The 23,517-nt window shown below is 38.5% G+C and overlaps 1 protein-coding gene across 6 annotated transcripts in view; it reads right to left on the bottom strand.

Moving 5' to 3' along the window:
- TIPARP (TCDD inducible poly(ADP-ribose) polymerase) overlaps positions 1-23,163 on the bottom strand; it is a 69,153-nt gene extending 45,990 nt beyond the window's left edge. For 3 of the 6 annotated variants that reach the window (XR_009959268.1, XR_009959269.1, XM_062582691.1), the window contains exons 1-3: positions 23,058-23,163; positions 20,341-20,457; positions 2,399-3,408 (exon numbers count right to left, since the gene is read on the bottom strand). Coding sequence is in view for 4 of the 6 variants with exons in the window: in XM_062582691.1 (XP_062438675.1) it covers positions 2,399-3,345 (947 nt within the window). In the remaining 2 variants the exon portion in view is untranslated. Of the gene's footprint in view, positions 1-2,398; positions 3,409-5,556; positions 5,605-5,767; positions 5,875-5,984; positions 6,131-20,340; positions 20,458-23,057 lie in introns of those variants that run through there. The other 3 variants (XM_062582694.1, XM_062582692.1, XM_062582693.1) reach the window with 3 other exon arrangements.
- Between the last annotated feature and the right edge of the window lie 354 nt (positions 23,164-23,517).

Genomic DNA, 23,517 nt, shown 5'->3' with positions numbered 1-23,517 from the left:
GAAACCTGAAGGTCTTTCAAGGGAAGAAATACATGCAAGAGTTACCAAATTTGCTGATAATTCCACTGTGTATATACATATTTTTTTAAACATAACCATAGAAAGGGCAGAGGATTCTATAAATTCAGAGCAAATATCTAACCTCATATTTGGGCATAATTTTGTAGCACTGATTGATGCAAATACCTTCACAATGTAATCTGAGAGAAGGAAAAGAATATAGGCTGCAGAATCAACAGCTCGATACAGAATTTCAGTTAGAAATTACTAATGTTTAAAATAATTTTTAGTCTCAATAAACTAATCTTGCCTGGAAAAGAGTCAGGCAAACATTCACAGGGTAGCTAGTTCAACTTAACCAGATGAACACTAGTTTTTTTTTATTAAAAGAATCTGTCTCTACTTCAAAAGCACAGTTTCAAACTGACCACAGAACAAGCAGTAGAGTTCTGACCCAGCACTCCCGGATTTTCTGGGATCATACTGCCTCTCTGACTTTATTCATGGTAACAGAATGTAACGAGTCTGACAATAATCCTGATAAGTTTCTTCCCAACCAGTTCAGACAGACAGAAACTCAGTGTACCAAGATGCCAAAATACTCACCAGACTGGAAATCTGCAAAATAAGTGTAAAGGCAGACAGCACTATTCAGCCAGTTCTACAATATGGATAGGACGATTAAGCAGTTATGAAGCATTGTTTCTTTTTAATCACTCTTGACTCCGTAATTTAGAACGGATAGATCATGTGTGTAGCAATGGATTCTGTTATATACGCTTAAAAAAAATAGAAAGAACTGTTCACTCATTTGCACAGTGCTCAAATTTTAATTACTTGCACGGGCTTGTCTTATTCCTTTAAACATTTGCTATTTCTGTTTTCAGAATTTTTTTAAAATACCTGGAAAAAATGGAATTCTCTCTGCTGTAAAATATAGTGGATTTACTCTCCTGTGCAGTCACAGGATTTTTTATTTTTTAGAAACTGGCATATTTTTCCAAGGCGATTCTATAAAATATGATTATTCCCTATATCGCATAAGTTATTTCTTTATTTCCTACTTCATTTTCAGTATAGAGTACCTACATTCTGGTATTATCTTCAGTAAAAATTATGAAGTCCACATGGAAATCTGTAGGTTGGTAAAGTTTGAGTTTTAACATCCAGTTAGGTCAATGTAAAGACACGCACTGACCTTGACTATTAGACTGGGTATTTGATGCCTAAGAGGAAACTTCAGCACAGTAAACGAACTAAAATAATTTTGCCCTAAAACATTAGGGAAGAAGGGATATACTCTTTCAGAAATTGGAAGGAATAAGGGACAATGAAAAAAAAAACCAAAAAGATTCAGACATCAAAGAAAAATGTGAAGCTTTTCCTATACAACTATGGAATTGTTGTTTTGAATTTGACTACTGCTAGAATTAGTTGGCACAAGAGGCTTACAGAATATGGCAGACAGAAAAGATATGAGCAATCTTATTACATACTTCCTCCAGAAAAAGAAAGTAATCAGAACTCAGAAAACAGAGTCTGCAACCCTGCGCTCACAAGAACATGGACTACATAGATCTGATGATCTTGTCAACACTGTCACTCTTCATTACTATTCATAATGGAACTACAAACTACAAAAGTTGAAAAGAGTTTTGGTTTAGATCTCAGTAGGCAGGATCTAGTCCAAAGTGAGCACATGATCAGGGAAACCTAAAAGCTGCTTGTCAACTCATTTTCTGAAACTAAAAACACTACTACACAGAGGAAACGATGACTTCTAATGCACAGTTTAATATTTTTAGGTGAAACTGCTGAAACAGTAAATCAACATTTTTGAAGGTGTTGCTCAAGTTGCTCACAGTTAATTAGCTGGAACATCACCCTAAGTTATCAACTATACAAAAGTGAACAGAACACCTAATTTTAGTTGCTTAGAATATAATTATGAAAATTGTGCTTGCAATGCATACAGTCAGTCCGGATTCACAGTGGCACAAAGCACTGCTGTATCACTCCTGTTTCAATCACTGCAAAGGTTCATTCATCCTGCCACTTTTCAAATATAGAGACAAGACTAATTAGGAATGTCAAGAACAAGTACAGTGTTGCACAACAGTCTCTGATGACTCTCAATCTTACAGAATTGAAGTTTTTTCCTTTCACATGTTCAACTCCTGCAGCTACAAATAACACTTTCCAGATATTTAGCAGCAGTTCTAATAGGTGTGCAAGAGTTTTCTGTCTGTGGCAAACTTGTTATATATTATTCAGGTAACATCACCACAGGTTTTGGAAAATACTTGTATATAACACATCAGAAAAATAAGATTCCTTAACTGCTTCTTTGCTAAGCCCTCTTGGCTTTGCATGTAAGGGAGTAAATTCTGTTACCTACCGATACTTCACTTTGATCCTGTCATTGTCAGGGTTGCAGTAGAGTCTTTCCAGATGTTCCTGGGAATCATTGGTCACACTTTGCCAACTCTGAGTTGTTGTCCTTCTCACTTGCCAGTGATATGGCAACACTGTGTGATGTTTGGGACAATCACTGCCGTAAACACAAGTGCCCTGCAGAAAATCCACACAGATTTCTACCCCCTCCTCCTGATGGGTGTGATATTGCAGTTGGTTCAAGAGTTCAAATACCAGATCAAGAGAAGCTTCTTCACTTTTATCTTGGAATATCCCAGCACTGAATTTATCACTTGGGTTCAAATTATATTGCATTGGACAGTTGTTCTCCTGGAATAAGCCAGACGTGTAGCTTTCTAGAATCTTGTCTGGGAACAATGGACAAGCTGCAGCATCGCTAGAAGGTGTATGCAAAGGATGATCCTGGAATGATTCATTACTAGTATTAGCAGCAGTTCCAGGAGTAGTTTCTGATGAGAAGCCTTGCTCTCCTGACTGGACATCCTGCTCAGCACTGGACGTCCTGCTTGCAGAAGGATGAGCTACGGGCAGTTGACTTTGTACATCTGGAGCTGTTGGCATCAACGCAGTCACATTACTTTCTGGTTGGGGGCAAGAAGAACCAAGTTCCAGAGCCTTTTTCACAGCAGGTTCACATAAATCACTATCACCACCACTTTGGCCTCGTGGCACAAAGACTCTATCCAGGGTTCCAGCTCCCAGCAAACTGGTGAAGATTGGCCGCAAAGCCCGGAGAGTTTCTGTGTCCAATCTTTTCTGCACTTGCTGCTTCTTCTTGAAGCAAGGCTTCACTGGGGGGATTTTTTCAGACAATCTTACCTGAGGAGGAAAGTCCTCTGAAGGAGGGCACTTCATTGCCGGGCAGTGAGCTTGCTGCATGACACACACTGGCTTTGGTTCAGTGTCCATTAGACACAGACTTTGCTCTTTCCAAATCACTTTCAAATGTCCCAGAGCCTCACCAGAATCAGTCTAGGGCAGAAAGGAAAACAAGACAGTTAATCTCTCTAATTGCTCATGGTTGACACGAACAAGATCACCCCTGGAGAGGATTTCAAGCCAGCAACAGCAAACTCCTCCCCTCTCTGTGACTGTGGGTAGCCCCTAGGCACGTAAAGCATGAAACCAGCTAAACTCAAGCTAATTAATCCCAAACACACACTCATTGTCTCCTCACACATGAAGTCTCAGAAACACTCAGGCACGCACAAACAGTCCCTGGAGGGGGCAGGAAGGAGGGGAATGGAACTGATGCCCTCCTCCTGTGATAATGTTTATTATTAAACAGCATTTGGTTCATTATATTCCACAAAAGTGAGCACTGCATCATTTGGTTTTGTCGCTCACCAACAGACCTGAGAACGGAAGCATTAGCAGACATGCAGCCCTGCATGTTCCCACCACACTTCAGAATACTTGTGCTCCATTTCTTCCTCTCACCAGATAAATGGATAGACCTATACATTCTAATTATATTCATATATATCTTCTCTCACATAATCTCATACTTCCCCCAGTAGCATTATTAGAGAACTGCCAGTTCCACATAAATGAGTGGCGAACTTCCTACTGACTTCAACAGGAGCAAGGATTTAATTCTCGGTTTTATAAACACAGTAGTTCAAGTACTTACACCCTGTTCCTCCTGCTACACATTCAACAACTGCAGTCTCATATGTGTCCAGACACTCCTACTTCATACACAGACATTCTCACATGCCCACACACTCTCTCACAGTCTGACTCACATGCATATACGCACTCAGTCACCCTTCTGTGACACACCAAGCTCATTTGCCTCTTGTATATTAAACCGAAGGAATTAAACTGAGCAGTAAAGATCATAAAGTGGCGTTAGTTACTTCAGAATACAGAGAATTCAATAACTAACATGGGGAACAATAAATTACTTACTAAATTAAAATAAAGAATACATCCAGTAGGTCACCAGAAAGCAAGGTGTATACCTTTTAATCAAGAATCTTGCAGTATTTTATTACATTTAATTAAACACTCTTCAGGCTCTTCACCTGTAGCCTCAAAACTTAAAGTGGAGCACATTAAGGATTACTTCCTGCAAATACACATTCCAATCAAATTCTCAGAAAACTGACATAAAAAATTAGCAGTAATTTAATGCTTAAAATTTTGTTCATCAAAATTCCCCATTTAGTCTTTTTTATTTTGGAACATTAATTTATAAGGTTTTGCGTTACCCCGTGAAAGAGCATTATCAGGACCACTAGTAAAAATGTTGTACTCTTTGATTTTGTATTTGTAGCTTAAATTTAAAACAATCAACATATTTGTTTGCCTCCTACAACAAATTCCAAAACTGCTAAAATAAAAAACTCTATTATTTTTCTACAGGCGTATCAGGCAGTTCTCTGTCTAAGCTACTACACGGCACGGTAAAAATTCAAGTAATTCCAAAGGTCTTAAATCCTCAACTGCAAAAGGAATCAGATGCTTCACTTCCATTATGCTTACTTAGGTCTAACAGCGTCTATGATATATAAGAGGATCACCCTGGGTTCAAGGAGTCCCACTGTGCCCAGGAGCCAAGTAAGTGACTTATGGTCATTTTCAGCTATATCTTTAATGCTATTTCAGTATTGTTATTGCTCTTTTCATTACTTTATTGTTCAGATTTTGCTGTTGTTTTTAAAGAATTGCTTTATCACATGGAGTTAATCTTCCAACATCTCTAAAAGATAAATAGAAATCAGCGGGAACAAATACCAGAAATTGTTGGGATTTCTATTTAAGCCTTTTAATATCCCATATCAATTAATATTATTTACAAACAACGCTAACAATCATATAGAACAATACTACGCCTGCATACTACGTTTCAACAGAAAAAGATCTTAGTTTGTGATTTCAGTCCCCAAGTACTAGCCACCTCACATGAACCACACCTCCTTCTGCTTTCCTGAAGAAAGGAAACCTAATGACCCTGCAATCTAATGGACCTACAACTTAGAAACAAGTAACACCTTCCAAAAAACGAAAAAAAAAAAAAAAAAAAAAAAAACAAACAAAAAAAAAAAAACAAACCCGACAACCACAACAAAATATACCAAAAAAATAAACAACAAGCCCTGAAGGACTAATCACCTTGCAACTTTAGGTATCCTTCAAAAAACGCGCAAGCCGGCAGGTTCTCTTGCCCCTCGGTGCCTCCGAGGCACGGCAAACACTGCAATCGGCAATACAAACAGCACAGCTCCCGGCAGCCCCCCACCGCTTTGCCCCGTAACCCAAACCGATTCTGCCCCCCCACCGCACGCACGCACGCACGCCCCGAAACCAACCAGCTGTTACTCACTTCGAGCGAGATTTTTGCATTTTGACTCAGTTTAGAGATACCTTGAAAATAAGATTAACATTCCGGTGGGAAAAATAAACTAAAAACAACAACAAAAGAGACTGCACTGACTGCTACAATCGGACGCTTACAGCCACTCTTAATATTTTCATCTCAAAAACGCCTGAATCTCAGGTTACGTCTCCCAGGTCGCTTCTCAAGTTGCCTTTCGGGTTACCTGAGAAGCCAGCAACCAAAGCGCCGCGCAGGGAGGCAGGGCAGGCCGCCAAGGCTGCTCGCGGGGGCTCAGCCGCGGCGCGGCGCGGCGCCGGGCGCTGCGGGCAGGCGCTGCCTTCCTCTCCTCGCTCTCCGCGGCGAGCAGCGCTCATCGCCTTCCTGCCCGCGGCTCGCTACGTGACAAACCGCCCATTCCGCCTCTGCGGCAGCTCCGACCCCGCCACAGCCCTCTGCTTCTCACATGTTAGCGTGGCTGTTTTAAATATTGCTTCCTGCAAGCGCCTGCCAGGCAGCTGCTCGGCTCTGGGAGGAGCTCGCAGGCGGCGGCGCATCTGCTGCGCGCCGCCCGTGCCGGGAAGGCGGCCCGCCCCCGGCGGGCTGCGGGAGGCCGAGCACGCCCGCGCCGCGCCGGCCCCGGCCCCGGCCCCGGCTCGCCCGCGGCAGAGCGCGCCGCCGCCGCCCGCCGGGGCCCCCGCGCCCGCTCCGGCCCGGCGGAGCCGCGGAAGGACGAGGCCGCTTCACGCGCGCTGAGCGCAAAGGAGCTGCTCTGCACAGCGTTCCCCAGACAACATTTCGGAAATGGGCTGTGGAAGAGAAACGTATTTCAGACTATTCGGTTGCCCTTCTAATGCGGTGCACGAGGAGGTTTTTAAGTATCCATGAAAGCGATTTATGTTCTTTTATGTTTCTGAAGTCTCTGCATGGAACTAACATTTAAAAATCATGAGAGTAACCCAAACCAAAGAATACTGAAAGCTTAGTAACTAGGTATTTTCTAACAGTAAAGGGATGACAGAGTCCTTTGCATTTGATTTGTTACCACTCGTTAAGCATTTGGCCTCAATTCCATAAACCTTACAAGCCCCAACCTCCTATCAACAAGGGGCTGCAAGGAGAACTCTGCAGCCAAAACACAGGTACAGGGCAACTGCACTGTGCTCGAATGCACGTGTGCCTGCACGCGAGGCAGCCAGACACCCCGGCCCATGCAAGTTTAACACTACCTTAGTCCTCTCAGCTTCAGTCACAGAACATGCTGGAATAAAGAGTCCTCCCTAAAGGTAACGTTCACCTTAACTTCCCAAAGTTACTAAATTTCACATTATAAATTACTCAAAGACTACTACTTAATGACTCAGAAATAATTTATACCAGGGCAAAGTGGAAGCCTATCTTGGAACAAATTCAATGCAACTCATTTGCTATATCTACACAGCATGAGCTCAGACCCCTTCTAGCGCAGGGATGACAGATTTTGGCTTACAGCATTAACTAGTTAATGCCTGTGATGCTCTGAAAAGGAAAGCATGAGGTACAGTAACTCTAATGGATTATAGTAAATTACTGTTTATTCACAAAGTAACTCCTAGAGGTGGTTTGTTAAGAACCTATTTAACTTTGCTTTTGTCCAAAAGCCCTTCGCATGCTGTCATCTTTTGGCTACATGTTGTGCATGCATGAGAACACGGTGTGTTAGTTCAGCTGCTAGTGCGATTGCTTGAGATGCTTCTCTGGTGAATCACATGCTTTATATTTCTGTAGCAAATTTCAACAGAATGTGTCCATCAATTCAAACAGGCTGACAACACCAGAATTAAATACATCTGCATCACTACCCCCTTCCCAAGTAAGTAAATTATAAGCAGGTAGATTGCTTCAAAAGCTAAAATTTATGGTGATGAAACACTTGCTATATTGCTATGTGTGTTTTTTTTTAATAAGTCACTGTTTCATTCCATATGTATATAAATGCTCAGCAATTTTATGAAATTAGGTATACAGAGAATATGGGCAGCTGGAACAAAAATGTCATTTTAAGATGATATAACTAGCCTTGCAGTACATTTTGAAAATGCTGTACAGCTGCATTTACAATGCAAAGAAAATATGCCATTCAAGAGAGCTGACTTCATATGGAATGACACAATATAGGCTGAGTAAAGGCAGCACTCATATCTAGAGGAGCTGAAAACAAATGTTCATTATAATGGTCAATAAGTGTTGATGGAACTCTTGAGTGTCTGAAACATCAGACAGGCACAACCGAACGCTCTACCTCGACTCAACAAAACAAGAGATTTACAAAGCACAGTGACTGGCAACTTGTCATATCCTCATTTTGTGAGAAAAAAAAGTATATATACACTTGCATTTATTTTAAAATTGCCAGCATAGAAATGATCTGTTTGTAATGGCTTTTTCATGCATGAGATAAATAAATAAAATATGTTCAGCTACCCAGCAAGATACGCACACCTCCTACTTCAGTGAGGCTGTAAAGATGTAGCTGAGGAAAGAACAAGGCCTAGAATAACCATCTTTCTGAAAACAAATGTATAATTAAAGGAAAAACATCATGACACAGAGCAATTTTTGAGGCTATCGCACACACACATATAAAGAAACTGACCACTCGGAAAGCATGATCTCATTTTTAAATACTTGTTTAAATCTTAAGCAGGAGAAAGAGAACTTTAATTATTTCTTTCAGATGGTAAACTGCATCAGAGTGAATGCAGTAATTTACAATTCTGACTTGCAAATAATGGAATAATTAGTATGTGCACTTCACTTACTCAGTGAGGAAAGAATGGACTTAACTTCAAAAGTGCACATTAGAAAAAAACAAAAAAGAAAGGTGTTGAGGCCCCAACACATTTTTCCTAGTGATAAAAGCAAGACTTCCTTTTGTATCCAAATATTTGCAAAATGAAAACTAATTTCTTAAGACACATCACACTACAGAAAAGTTAGTTTTCCTTTACTGATGTTTTATACCAAAATTAAATCAATAAATGTAGCTGGAACTTGGAAAGATACTGTGAAACAAGGTGCACAAAAGATATGTTGTGTGTTCTCCTTTTCTCTGAAGCTGCTCAATCTGAAGTGTATACTTTGTACATCTTTCTCAACTGCAGTATCTAGTTCAGTTATCTAACCAAAACTCTTAAGGTGTTTAGGTTTTCATTTTCTTAATTATGGGACAAGTAAATTTTGCAATTTCCAAGAAAAAAAGGCTTTGAATTTGAGTGTTATGTGGCAGATACCTTTCTATGGTATCTAAGACAGCCTTTCCAGAAAAAGTGATTCAAGGTCAGTATATAGAATAGTCTGTACATCAGGACTGTAAATAAATTTCTTTTATGCAATGCTAATTTAGTCCTCACAAAAACACATCGATTATTCCAAGAACTTTACTACTTAACACAGAATTTACATGATCAAAATTCATTCTACATAAATCTGTATTTTACAAAGTTAACTAATTTTGAGATTACTTGTATTGCATTTAGGTGGAGTCTTTTATCCATGGATTTCAAAGTATTAAAAATAAATAAATAAATGTCTTGTGAGTAATCTCAGTACTGTTGTTCCTAATGCATTTTAATCATGCAGAATATAGGAAACATACTTCACTTTATACAGCAGATAAAGACGATAATCAAGTTGACTTCCACGGCACCAATGTTTCCTCCACGAAATTCTCTGTCAGTTCTTTAGTTTAATCACTATACAAGATCTTCTTTAAAAAAAAAAAAAAAAAAAAAAAAAGCTTTCCAGCAGTGGATTTTCACTACATACAGGTAAAGAAATCAGTACTTAGTATTACTATAACATACTGAAATGTATGATTTCAGGTCTTTTTCGTTTGTATTATGTAATTGTAATTGTCTGGTGTAAATGTCAATCAAAAGTACAAAGCGAGTCACCTCCAAGGTCAAAAAATAAGTCATTGACGATGGGAAGAGGACACAGATCTCTAAACTTACACTACAGCCCTTGATACACTGGAGCAACCATCTAGCACACACATCAAACTAAAAGAATACATATATACCTCTTCCTTTGTTACGTTGCAGCATGTATAAATGCTGAAAATAACAAAAATGAATGAAAGAATTTTTGTGCTTAGTTGAACTACTCAATCATTACCATTATCTGCAGTAAGAAATATAGACTACAAAGTCCTAATTCCTTTATTTTAGTAAAAATACTAGACTTCTGACATCAATTTTGCAATAAGAACAACTATAATCTGTTAATGTTCTACACTACTGAAAAAAGATGCAAAACTTATTACATGTAAATCAATATGCAACTCAGTAATTCATATGTAGAGCTAATTTTTATTATAATCCTTTACAAATTGATCAGAAAGATGATCCTTTTCCATATCAATGCTTGATGACAATTACTAATATCATCTTCAAAACAAAAACAAACTAAAACCCCATACCTTTGCTCTGACATGAAAATGCGCCAAGTCAGGTTATATAAGTATCAAGGAAAAAGGAATGTCAATGATGGAGGCATTTTAAAAAAAATTAAGAGCTGGAAAAAGAATCTCTGATATTTCAGTTCTACCTGCTTTGAGATGTGCTGACTCTTCTATACTTAATAGATTTTGCAGAAACTGTGTAAATTTACAAAAGGTCATTTTCATCATAATACATAAAATAGGTTGAGTTTGTTGATACATAAAGCTTTCTTTTGTTCCCCTCCTTACAAGCTGTATAAATAAAATACTGATACTTATGACTTTTTAAATATGTTCCTATCCACCCTCTTAATCCTAGGCCTCCTAATCTTTTATTTTTTAGAAATAGAAAGTGCTTAATGTGTTCATATGAAGAGGAAAATTAAAGAAATTTTCAAAAATGGAAATCTACAGAGGGCAATGAAGGTTTATTAAATATATTTTAGTAGCCTATGTTGTAGTGACATCTAGCGGGATAAATCTTTTAATCTGTGTTGAAGGTTGGGAGAGGAGAAATTGCAAGATTGAAACATGATGAGGTGAAATTTTCTAATAATTAAAGTCTTCTCCCACCGGAGATGCTGAAATTTGACCAGACTTTGGCTCTGCCGGCATATATGGCTTTAGGTCAGAAGAAGGACCTCCTGGTAGCGGCGATCGCTTCATGTCGTAGCCTACAAAGCAGGCAGGGACCCTGGGGAGCAGGTATCTGTGTCATGTACCCATGTTTTAAAAATGGCTGACTTCCACACATTGCCACATTGAAGAATTGTTTCTGAAAATGCCATTAGATTAAAAACAGAGTGATCAGTAAGTAAATAAAAATAGTGATTTTTATTCCTTCTTGTCTTCTATTGCTGAGGGATGTAGCCAAAGATATTAGCTAACTAAACAGTATTGCATAACTGACCAGTAGATGTATTTGGCTCTGTGCAGCACAGCAATGATCTATAGCCACAGTGGTTCTGAAAAAATTATAAACCCACATTATTCTTCTAATACTACCCACAAGCTAGTAAAAAAATGAGGAAAAAAACCTCACCTGCTTACCCATGAAAACCTAGTCCTGGTAAATGGAAAGAAAAAGGACTACTTTATTTGCTTTAAGATAAAAGCCTAGGTAAATTATTCTTGCAAATTAAAGGACGCATATTCACTATGTGGTGCTGTTCTTCCTCAGTATAAACTTAGTATTATTCTCTTTTACATAGCTCCAAAAGTATCAAACCCAGAATAATTCCAATTAATATCCATACATGAAATGTTTTTGAATTCAGACCCAAATTCTAAATTCGCAGCTAGGTGATATCAAGTCATAGTCTCCTTTATCTCGTATTCACCTTCCTTTAGTAACTCATGCAAATAATTAAGTTTTTAGAACATCATCATTCTGTGTTTCTATTATTTAAGAAAGCCTTGCAAGTTCAGTGAAACCACCATTTCACAGAAAAGAAAAAAAAATCACGCATTGCATATATGAGTATTAGCACAGTTTGCTGTCATGTAAGATTATCTCTAAGTGACTTATGATTCATGTACTGGGACAGGGAATGCATGATTCAGAAGAAGGCCCTTTTCCTGGAAAATTTGTTATAGTTAATCATTTATACACAGATATCTTAGTATTCTAGGACTGCTGCCTTAGAGTGATGGACCTAGAACTTTGGCCTATACATCCAGCAAAACATTCTAATGCTTTTAGTATATCAGTACAGTAACACTATACAACTTACACTTAAGCTTTATTAACAGTTCCTTACTATATTATGAAACAAGTAATAATTTTATCACCAAAAAGAAACAGAAAAAAATATTATCAGTCATACTCAAGTGAACAATCATTTAAAAACTTACCCTTCTAGATGGAGTTTTCTTCTGCAGTTGTACATTTAGTGTTGCACCAGTTTGAGAGGCAAATTAATGTTTCAAAATAGCAGAATACAAAATAAAAAAATAAATTACATGCATTGAACATTTGCAGACACAATTAAGGAATAAGTTGCAGGTTTAAGTATGCTAAAAAAAAAAAGATTTTAATAGCATTTTGTGATGGGAGTCTAAAGAGAGTCTTTCACAGTGTTAACAGGACTTCTGGAAATACTGCCTTCAGTTCACAGTAGAAATACCCATGACTTCCCTACCCACAGGGTATCATTTATCCATTCACGTATCTGTTTACTGGACTGGACAAATATTCTTGTACATTAAACTGACTGAAGTTGTCTATCCAATTTTTAAGTTGATTTAGATACATGAATTAATAAACTGATAGAAAAACATGAACATTATGGCAACACTCATTTGGTTTTGATAACATTTTGCTGAACTAGTGCACCCTCTTGTGGATATTTCTTAAATTAGTCCAAGCATGCCATGTATCAATTTAGATAAGGCCAAGCTAGCTGTTAAAACACACTTTTAATTTCATAAGCATCTATACAAGTGGATTCACACAACACTCTGGTTTTGACTTTTGAGTTTTTGTGAAGGTTACTCCTGAAATGTTGGTGATTCTGGAACAGATGGGTCCTGCCACAAGGCAAGAACTAACATGTGTGTGGCAGTGCTTTGTCTTTCTCCTTTAGGCTGACTCCTATTTAAACAGGATACGAATGTTCCTTTATAATCCAGTGTTGGCCAAATAACATTAAAACAGGTTTAAAACTAACAGATCTGGTTTCATCTGAAATACCTAGGTACTTTACTGTCTACATGCGAAAAATGGCCATTCTTCAAACATAAATGTGAACAAATTCTAAAGCGACACAGTATCATAGTATTTTGCATCTGACAAAAACAGCTAAAGCCTACTCACTAGGGCAAACCTTCGTTAGAGCTTTGTAGAATCCATGCTTTGCTGGGTAACAGAAGACACGCAACACCCTTGAAAAGATGAAGGGGCATGAAGATCTGTCTGCACACATCCTTTTGAAAGGATCGAGCATTGTAACATAAAGTGGGGAGGTATTAAAAAATCTGACTCCTCCTCCCAAGCTCTGCATGATTCCAAGAGCAAGGAGAAAAACAGTAGCATCCAAATCTTAAATTAAAAATGAAGTAAATGAACAAGAAAGTCATCACTAAATTCAGCAAAACATTTTTCTTCTAAGAGTCAGTACATGAAAAACACAGAAATCTGAACTCGGGATTTATCACTAGCATTCAAACCCCCAGACGTAACTGTGCCTCCTGAAAATGGTAATAATCAATGGAAACTGTTCACAAGCATATCAAACACATCCAGCATGCTAGCTGTAGTTTCATCAGCTGTAGAAGCATGGTGAAGTTTTAACTCTGATAGATAATACAAAAACATCTGGAAGAAAAAGGGATGAGGCCTTCTCTTTCCCTAATCTCCGATCAGGAGTGTACACATTTCTTTGAATTCTTGCATATATTTCCTCAGTACTGCAAGGTATAGACTGTCCCAGCTTTGGGTCCTGAAGCCTCACTGTCATGGATAGTGTGAGCAGCTGAATACAGTCAACAAGTTGCAGAGTGTGCAACACTGTGAGATAATATACAGAAAACAGTAAAAGGATTGCTATATTCAGTAGATGCGGTTTGTCTAAAACAGACTTAAGTCACTATGAGTAGGAGAGATGCTGTGCTGTACATTCTAAATGAGAATACACACTTGAAAGATGTATTTCTTGAGAGAAGAATCTATCGTGTGGGAGTACACCCTAAATGCTTCATTTTCTAGAATTCAGAAACTTGAGTGTTGCTGAATTCAGCATTCCAGAGGGGCACAGGATACTGCCTTGCTATGAATTCTGCTAATGAAGCTTTTTCTGTTATATTTCCTAAGGTCTTTAATTTTTTTTTTTTTTTTAATGTAACTTGAAGTAATTTCCTCTAATATACATCCAGGTTGAATTTAGATATGACAGGCTAGCTAGAAAACACAAAGCTAATCCTCAGTAACCTGTTGACGGGTTAATCTCCAATCTATATGCATATGCTGTGAAATAAATGACCCTGACCCGATTCTGCTCGAAGCTAGCTCAGATCTGCTCTAAGCTCAAAATCACTCCAAGCATGTAGCTATATTGCTGCTAGGATCAGTTCTGTACAACTCTCTTACAAAAGTTTTAAATTATCCTCCCATTACATAAATTTTGTGTTAAGCTCAGCAGATCCAACGTGGAGAATCAGAACACAGCGGACTCCTAACTGGCTCTTTGTTGTTTGCCTGGGTCCTGCTGAACTCCTTAGGTCTAGCTCAGCAGCACACTCCTTGGATCCAAAACAGCTGCTGTAGAGCATATCTGCAGACACTCTATACCTGATTTTCCTTCCCAGTGGCAGGAATCCTACAAGGGCAGGCATTCCGGCAGGCTGGGTAAGCCTTTTGTTCCAGCTGGGAAAGGACACCCATAATACTGCTGCATCTGACTTGCACAGGATCATCCCAATTCCCAGTATTAGCATTAAATTAAAAAAAAAAAAATAGGAAATCTTACTAACTGTACCTCAGGTCAGCTGTTATCTAATGTCCTGTGTTGGCAGGATATGATTCCTACACACTTCTTTTCATTCTGTACAGACTGTTACAGTGAACTAGATATTAATACGAGCATAAGTGTTTGAGAATTGCAAAGGCTAGTAAAAATTATATAAACTGTGTTATATTTAATTACAAATAATCATTCAAAAGATAAAGTAGTCACAAATACCCCTTTTATTTCCTCCTCATCCAAGCATTCTTCACAAAATCCTTTAATTTCTAGTTCATCTTTCTTTCTTCAGACACTAGCATTTTAAGAGCCATCAGCACATGGGTGGCCAGCTTTTCTGACAACACATTATATGCCAAAATTCTCCGGTGGATAAGATTCAAAAGACTTTGGCCAAACTCAAGGGGCTGAAGGAAAGGGAAACACCCAGAGAAGTGGAAGGTGATATCAACTACCATGAGACTGTTAAAGGAAGGAGTGTGGGTGGGTGCCAGTATGACACACATTTCAGATTCAGAAATCCCATCTGGCTGTCTTCCTCCCACTAACAGGAATTCAGACTGTGGAACTCGGCCAGCATAATCCCACTACAGATCACTCAATACATCCCTAATGTGAAGACTACGCTCATAATCTACATGCTATTAAAGAGACAAAAAAAAGACTATTTGACTTAACATGACTGTTTCCAATTGCCTGGCGTTCTCTGCGCATGTGTGTAATCAGAGGTAGCAATTAAATGAATAGTTACAGATTTTGTTATGTAGTCTACAGCAAACCTGGGCCCTATGCCTGTGCTTCACCTATAACCAAACACTGCTTCACTCACACCATTAGCCTGTTCAGCTATCCTACTACCTACAGTCTTCTACATGTAAAACAGAGCTTGTTACATTTACCTGTATTAAAAGCTCATTCACTCTACTTCCTCAATCTCTCCATTAACGATGCAGCTCCCAGATTTACTTTCCCCCCATAATTCTGCATAATGTGTCAGAAAAGGTCAGTCTGATCTAATCTAAGAAAGGTTACAGCAACACCACAAAGCTGTGGGTTTCCCACCTAGCAAATACAGAAGAATCCTTCTGAACAGGTAAAAGTCACACTTACCAATGGCCCCTCCTAGGATCATGTCTGGCTGAAAAACATACATGTGCTATGTCATTCTACACAAACTTCTATATGACCCAGAACAGTGGATTTTGTGTTTGACCAAAATAAAATTGTAAGATATGCAAAGAGATGGAATGAAATACCATAATTTTTTATTTCCTGTTATCAAAAGTTTTCATTTGGATTATCTGCAGGATACGCCCAGGTCCCAAAGCCATATGGGAACCAAACTGTGATGTGAAAGGAATGGATGCCTGAAATCTTGAATATCATATTCATTTTCAACCATACAGGTTAGTTATTTTTCAAATATTGTATTTGATATTGTTTTCCAATGGTGTGGTCAATAGCTGAGATAAATGCTGAGCAAGTAAGCCTCTTGAGAATCTATTTGCAGATGTTATTTCATTCATTTGGTCTACACACTGAAGAACATATCAATCAAAACTTTAAAAATGCTAAAGGAAGAAATTTGAGCAGATGAGACTATTTCAAGAACACCTTTCTCAATTGACATCAAAAGTGGGTCACATATGCTACACTAAGTTCCCTTAAGATACAGGAAGTACCACAGAAATCCAGCTAAGCCAATTTCATTTTCTAGAAATTAGAGCAAAGATGGATGTAGTGATCCATTCATCTGAATACAACGTTCACAGAAGGTAAAAGAGAACAGCACTGTTTGATTTCATCTGCTCTGTTCACCTCACCTAAAATTGTCTGGAAACCACACTAGTTTAAGACAGTACCTTCCCTAACCTCCCCACCGTCTCTCCCTTCAATTGCGATAGGTTCTGCTGTTGATGAGGCTACATTCTAAACCATACTGAGGAACAGATTTGGCTGAAAAAAATAATACAACCAAATTATATCTCTAATTTTAAACCTCAGACCTCTCAGAAAGCTTAAAAAAAATTATTGCATACAGAGATAAAAGTTCAGAAGTTTCTCATTCACCTAGTTAACACTGGGACAGCAAAATCTGTTCAGATTACAAGCTTTATGCATGTTTATACAAAGAAGTTTTCCTCTGGTATTTCAACAGTCCCCAATCAGCTGATTCAAAATTCAATACAACACATTTACATCCTTTACTGCATGACAAATTTCAAAACAATCCAAGTAAACAGGGAAATTTCAGAATATTAGAAGTGCTTAATTTTGAAAAAAAAAGAGTTTTTTCAGTCTTATCTATAGTGAAGTTTTTGATCTGCTATAATTTCATTTCTGGACAAAGTTTAGTCCACTGAAACAGGAATGAATGACACTGACAAAGTTGGTTTGAATTTAGATTTAGATGTAGATATGAAATTTAGCAATTTTCAAGACTTTAGAATTCAGTTCCCAATTAACAGAAGTGTTAGTAGGAGGCAGATAAGAAGCACAGAAAAATTTATCTGCATTTATTTTAGCCAGAATGAGAAAAACACACAATTCTCCCTGGGAACTACAATAAGCAGCTGAAAGACTTAAGTCTTAGTCAAAGACTTTTTAGCCTGTATCAACACTATAAAGAAATGTTCTTAATTTTGGTGAATTAGTTAAGTTAAAACAACAGAGGATACAAAGCTTTGCAGATACATGGCAGCAAATTAAAATTCCATATCCTTGTAGCACTGAAATGGTTTGCTAGAATGATTAATCAAGTGAAAAAGGAAGTGATCATCCACAGATCACTTGACAGTAAAATGGTTATTGAAAGCAAATATGAGATATTGCTTCTTTGCCTGAGAAAATCCCTTTTAAAGAAGCAAACCAAAACAGAATGGCTCATAACTAGGCAATAAAATTCAGGGCTGCAAGATTAGCCAAGTTTATGTTTTAGCTTTGGATACAGGTTCAGAAGCAGTTGTATATGTGGGGGGGAAGCTTTTTTAGTATGAATGAGATCATTCCTCTGGCTCTAGCACAATTTAAACTAAAACACATACTGCGCTAGAACATAGATAAGGAGCTGAAAGCAATGCAAGAGACTGCACGGATGCATCTCCACATTAAAACATCAAATCCAGGGTAAATATTGACCTGAGGCTGAAGACATAGTATGATTTTTAGACTAACTTTAAAGGAAAAAAATATGCACTTTTTCCCTCCCAAAGTGTTACAGAATATATGTCACTGATACTACTGCATAAACATGTGCAAGTGATTGGAGACAACATCAAAGAAATTAGACTATTCTGTTCTAAAAGACAGCTGGACATATTGCTGACTCACAATCTGTAACTGGCAGAAAGAAACACAATTTTTAAATATCAGGTCTCTCTTACATGTATCTCTGAAGATTTACTCTGACAGCTTAATGTTATAAAAGCAAAGAACAGTGAGGATTTATCAAAGTCCATGTTGAGAACATTTGTTATGTTACAGTGATCTTAAAGGTGCGCACTGTAATTCCACGCAGCTTATAATGTTCTACTTTACTCTTACGAACATAAATTGTACAACTTCATGGAAACAGCTATAGCTACCAGTGGAGTGACAGGCATTTAATCACAAATATGATTTTCTGTGGGACTCAGAGAGGAGGTTTGTCAGGCAGTGTTTCTTTCTGATACAACTGCTACTGTTGGAATGTGATAAACCTGAAGACTCATTTTGTCTGTTTTTAAGAATTCTTCTGTTAAACAAGATGTCAGCTACCACAGTAACTAAAGACAGAACAGTTCTCTGAACAATAAGAAATACTGGAACATTCTAATAGTACTGCTAGATGACAGCAAAAGTGGTCCTATTTGGTCTGTTCATACATAATTTATTAAATTTAAGGGAGTTTTCTCGACAGGTTTTACAAGCTAAAAAACACTATCCAAAGCCCCAGAACTTAATTAGAAGAACAGTATAAATTAGCAAGCTGTAAGAGTTTTTAATCTTTTCAAAAGTGCTGTGCCAAGAAAGAACCATGGCTCAAAATGATACAGAATTTTCAATATGCTTGAGAAGTAATATTTACAGCAGTCTGTTACTCACAGAAACAATCTTGATGCATTTCTAAGGGTTTAGGTACACATAGCAGGGCAAACATAATCAGACACTGTCAAAAAGGTCACTTTGTGCAATATGAAGAAACAGAACATACATAGTTTAAAAGAACTGCTATACAAGATTCTGTAATACATGAATTTGATAGAATGCAGACTTATCTCTCTTTGAGTAACAGAAGTTAAGTAATACTTTGAAAATCCTGCTTTCATTTATATTAGACTATTGCTCAGATCTGTGCTGGGTTATCTGTTTTTCTAAAAGTCATTCAGAAAGTTTAAATTCCAAGAGCAGTCACAACAATGAAGAATGTTTGCTATATAAGCACAGCTAAATGATCTCTGATGTACAGTACATGAATGCTCAAATCCCTTTTCTCCACATACATTCCAGACACCAGTTAAATCTTAGGTGTTTATGCACTAGCCTAATGGAGATATGAAACAGAAAAGGAATCTTTATGCGGCCATGGAACAACTGTGTATTACTGTATGGTTATTTGTTACCAGAGTTACAGGGCTATGGTAACTCTTCTGTCCTAGGGCACTGATTTCTAGAGCTGTTAAGGTGATGAAAAAAGTCACAACAATAGCTTTTCGGTTCTGTTCTTGACCCATCTGAGGCTGCACTCTCCCTGTGATGTCTTCCCAGAATTTCCCTCCTGCACACTAGAATATCACTTATTCTACTTCTTTTTAGGATCTCCACACCTATAGGAAGACCAAACAAACAAACAAAAAATATCCCTAATAATAAATTACAGACTCATTGGTGCTGTTGCCTCCATACCTATTTTCTCATGCTACCTAAGCATGCAATACTAGTAGAATCCAGTAAATACTTACTTTAAGACACTCATATTAATGACAAACATTCCGAGACCACGGGATGTGAAGATTCATATTAGCATAGAAGATGACAAATATAACTTCAGTAAAGAGCAGACTTATTTACTGTAAATCATATGCACCAGAGAGTCTATTTTCCAATCCAACATAAATGTGCCTTTGAATTTACATTTTACACAGATAAACAACAACAGAATAGACAAAACAAATTCTGCTAGGAAATGTCATTAAATAATTTCAGATAGGTCCAGCTCGGAGATTTAGAGAAAGAGTCAGAAAACTAAATAAAATCCATGTATTTCCAGAATACTTACTGTTTCCTGTGTTTTATAAGACATGTATTTCACATGAAACATAGCACAAGATGGAAGAATAAGCATACACAATATTTCACTTTAGGAATAATCACAAAAGTACATTACTTTTATACATAATTAAGTGAATTATTTTTAACTTGTGTCTTATAAACAAGATTTTAGTTTCTTCTAGTCAGTGAAGAAGTGCCCAATTCTAAGCCTAATGCTTATGTACAATCAGAAAATGAATAAAAAAACCATTTGGAGAACAATAAGCATCTTAGCAAGTTGCATGTTTCTTACTAGTAGATGTGCTCTGGAGACTAGACTTTTGAAAATATGAGAATCCTCTAAACACTTAATTTTTTGTGCACATAAGTAACACAATGAACTGACTTGCCTTATGTTTCCAATGGCTTCTGAATGAGGATTCCGATGAAATGCAGTCAACACCATGCAGGTTTAGGCACTTAACAAAAACTTTGCTTTGACAGAAATCTGTGTTCCAATTTATTTCCTGTGAAGTAAATATGACATATTTAAAGTGAATATCAAGCTTCAGCGAGTTTCATTGTATGAAATGTTCTGCTTAAAGCTACAATTTGCCATTGCCAAGATTATTAAAAAAGCAAAATGACCATTTGTTTTGTCAAGAAAATTTCTCATAATTTGATGGCTCAAAACAATGCCATACTTCATCTCAACCAGGAGATATACGGTCAACAGGCAGATTTTGTTCTGAAATGATACCATCCTTCCAAGTGAACCCAAACGAAGGATAAAAAGTTAGACTTATTTGCATTCCACCACAACACAAATTAACCTAGATAAGTGAAAGGGAGAAATCTGTCCGTGTAAGAACACAGTCCGTGCTTGTACCAGAAGCTTAAAACAATCTTACACTTCATTTTTCCAGTAGTCTTCAACTACTTTGAGCAATTCAAAAATGGTATTTAATAAGAAAATTCTTATGACTAGTAATATTGATCCAGTACATAAATAGTAACTAAATTACACACTAAATATTTAGTTTTAAGGCATTTCACAAAGAGAACAAGAAATTACATTCATTCTTGCATGAGTAGCATCCTCAATATAAATTTCAGAATGCCATCTAGTGGACAAACACCATTTGCCTGCCAGAGGCATTCAAAACTGCTGCTTAAGCTATTTCAGAACAGTTTACTGTAACTCAGAGGCAGTTCATACGGAAGGGAGGTATTAGAAGGAAGATTTTCAAAGGTATCCAGCTGTTTCACGTAACAGATATTCATCCAAAAGAAATAAATCAGAAGAAGTTAGGCATGTTTAGAAGTGTAGCAAAAATATACACGCACATCTTTGAACGCTTAAAGACCTTGAAATATCAATCCACTAAAACATCTCTGATAACCTCAACACTTTCTGCAGAAAGAAAAGATATCATTCAAAAAGCCTAAGTTCCTATTCTTAACAAATTTCATAAAATTCTATTTGCAGACCACCACAGCGGTATTTAGAAATCACGGATAGAGAAAATATGGCTTGAAAAATGTTTTAATCTGATTAGGTGTGGGCGACATCACGAATGAATGCTGAACAGTTATTAAAAGCATCTACTGATGACAATGGCTAAAATTAACACCTAGACAAATGAAAGCTATAGGCTTTACAAACAGCTGAAGGCTGGTTAAATGCAGGTACATGGAGGAACACCACCACTTGCCAATTATGAATTAGATAGGCCACGTTTACAAACAATGGAATACCTTCTATGTACTCACTTCTGCATAACCTACCCCAGGAGATCCTGACTGCCCGTGCACTGACACAAGCTGAGAGGTAAACGCCCGACTGTAGGCAGGTACCACTAACCACGTGTTGAAGAGAAAGGTTATAGATGAAGGGATAAGGTTAGGTCCCAGGCTGTGGGAAGTATGGAGCTGCACGCATTCCTTCATGGCTGAACAGAGCTGGTAGCAGCCACTACTGCCATCAGTGCTCTTTGCTGTTTCTGCTGGTATTCAGAGCTAAACTAAACGTCACCTTACTGGCTGATATGTCAGCAAATTTAGTTTGGGAAACCCTGATGTAGATATATTCCAAACAAAAAAGCAGTCTCATTAGCAGAAGCAGCACTCCCTCAGTTGCCTGTAGGTAACACAACATTAGCAGTGTTTTTCTGTTGGTGTAAAATAAAAATCCATCCTCAGTTTTGACTTGGATATTTATCAAAAGGTTTCTAAGCAGAGTTCTACTGCACTTAAATGCTTTATAGACTTCTCCTCAATCATAATGAAGGGTGAGTTGTGATTATATAATTTCATTTCCAGCCAGCATCTCCCCATTACAGTGATGCACCCCCTATCTTCTCCTGCACATGAAGAATATTAGTAATTGGAGGAATTAAGCAGGAAGAACTAGTTTAACTATGTTTTTAAACGCTATAGTTTTATTAAATTGTAACTTAAATAAAGCCTCCTCAAGAATGTTATAGATAAAAATAGCAAGGAAAAAGAGCTGTTCTAGTGGACAAGGAGTATCATGGTCCCTCACACAAAGGATACCCCAGATCATAAAGAAAACATCCCTAAAGCTGTCTTACGTAAGTTGTCGCTACAAGCTTTTAACCAAGAGAGTACAATTAATCCCCCAAATTTTTGTGGGCCACCAACACACTGTTTTCACTTAACTATAGACAAGTCATTAAAAAAAATCACTGCAGATAGCCTCCTGGTTTTACAAACTCAAAGGTGTGTGTACGGGGGTGGAGATCAGAACACTCTTGGATGTGGGCAAAAGGCCCCAAGGTTAAAATAGTAAAGAAATGTTTTTAAACAGTATACTAACTAGATCTGAATGTTTTAAAAAAAGAATACAGACATATATACCAACAACTGTAGCAATCCTCTGGGAACTGTAAGCTTTTTCCCCAGCAACAAATATATAACGGGAAATAAACCTATTTCCAACAGTGCTTTTTATTCCTTCCCCAAGCCAAGCCTGGGCAACTGCTTACATGCAAGCACACATTTTAAACATGTTACAGCTCTAGCCATGGGGACCTGGCATTCGTAGGCAGAAGCTCCTCGGGGAGCATGTTCTCTGGCCTCCCTAAATGCGACCCAGAGTACTCACTTGCCTCACAAACCGCGACACCCAGTCCCGCACGCCGGCTGACTCCTGCGCTCTGGGTCACAGCAGACACGGCACAGGAACCAAGCCGGGCGGCGGCGGCCCCCTCCTCCCCAGGCCCTGCCGCCGCCGCCGCCCCACCGCGGGCAGCGGCCGCCACACGCCCGCTGGGGAGCGGGCGAGGCTCCGCGGCGCCACATCGGGGCGGGGAAAGGGCGAGGCCGCGCGAAGGTGTGTGTGTGTGTGTGAGTGTGAGGCGGGGAAGAGCGCAACGGCTCCAACGGTCATAACGGTCGCACCAGCCGCGCGCACGCGCCACAGGCGGCACCTCCCCGCCGCGCGCCCCGCGAGCCGCCGCGCGCGCTCCACGTCGGCCCGCCGCGACCCGGAAGCGCTCCCGTGCCCCCCCCCCCCCGCCGCGCTCCCCGCCGCCGCCGCCGGGCCTCGCGGCGGGCGCCCGACC

Source organism: Rhea pennata, chromosome 9, assembly GCF_028389875.1.
Source record: "Rhea pennata isolate bPtePen1 chromosome 9, bPtePen1.pri, whole genome shotgun sequence".
NCBI classification, from domain to species: Eukaryota; Metazoa; Chordata; class Aves; order Rheiformes; family Rheidae; genus Rhea; species Rhea pennata.
Note: the sequence above shows the minus strand (reverse complement) of the source record. Positions and strands in the feature narration are given on the sequence as shown.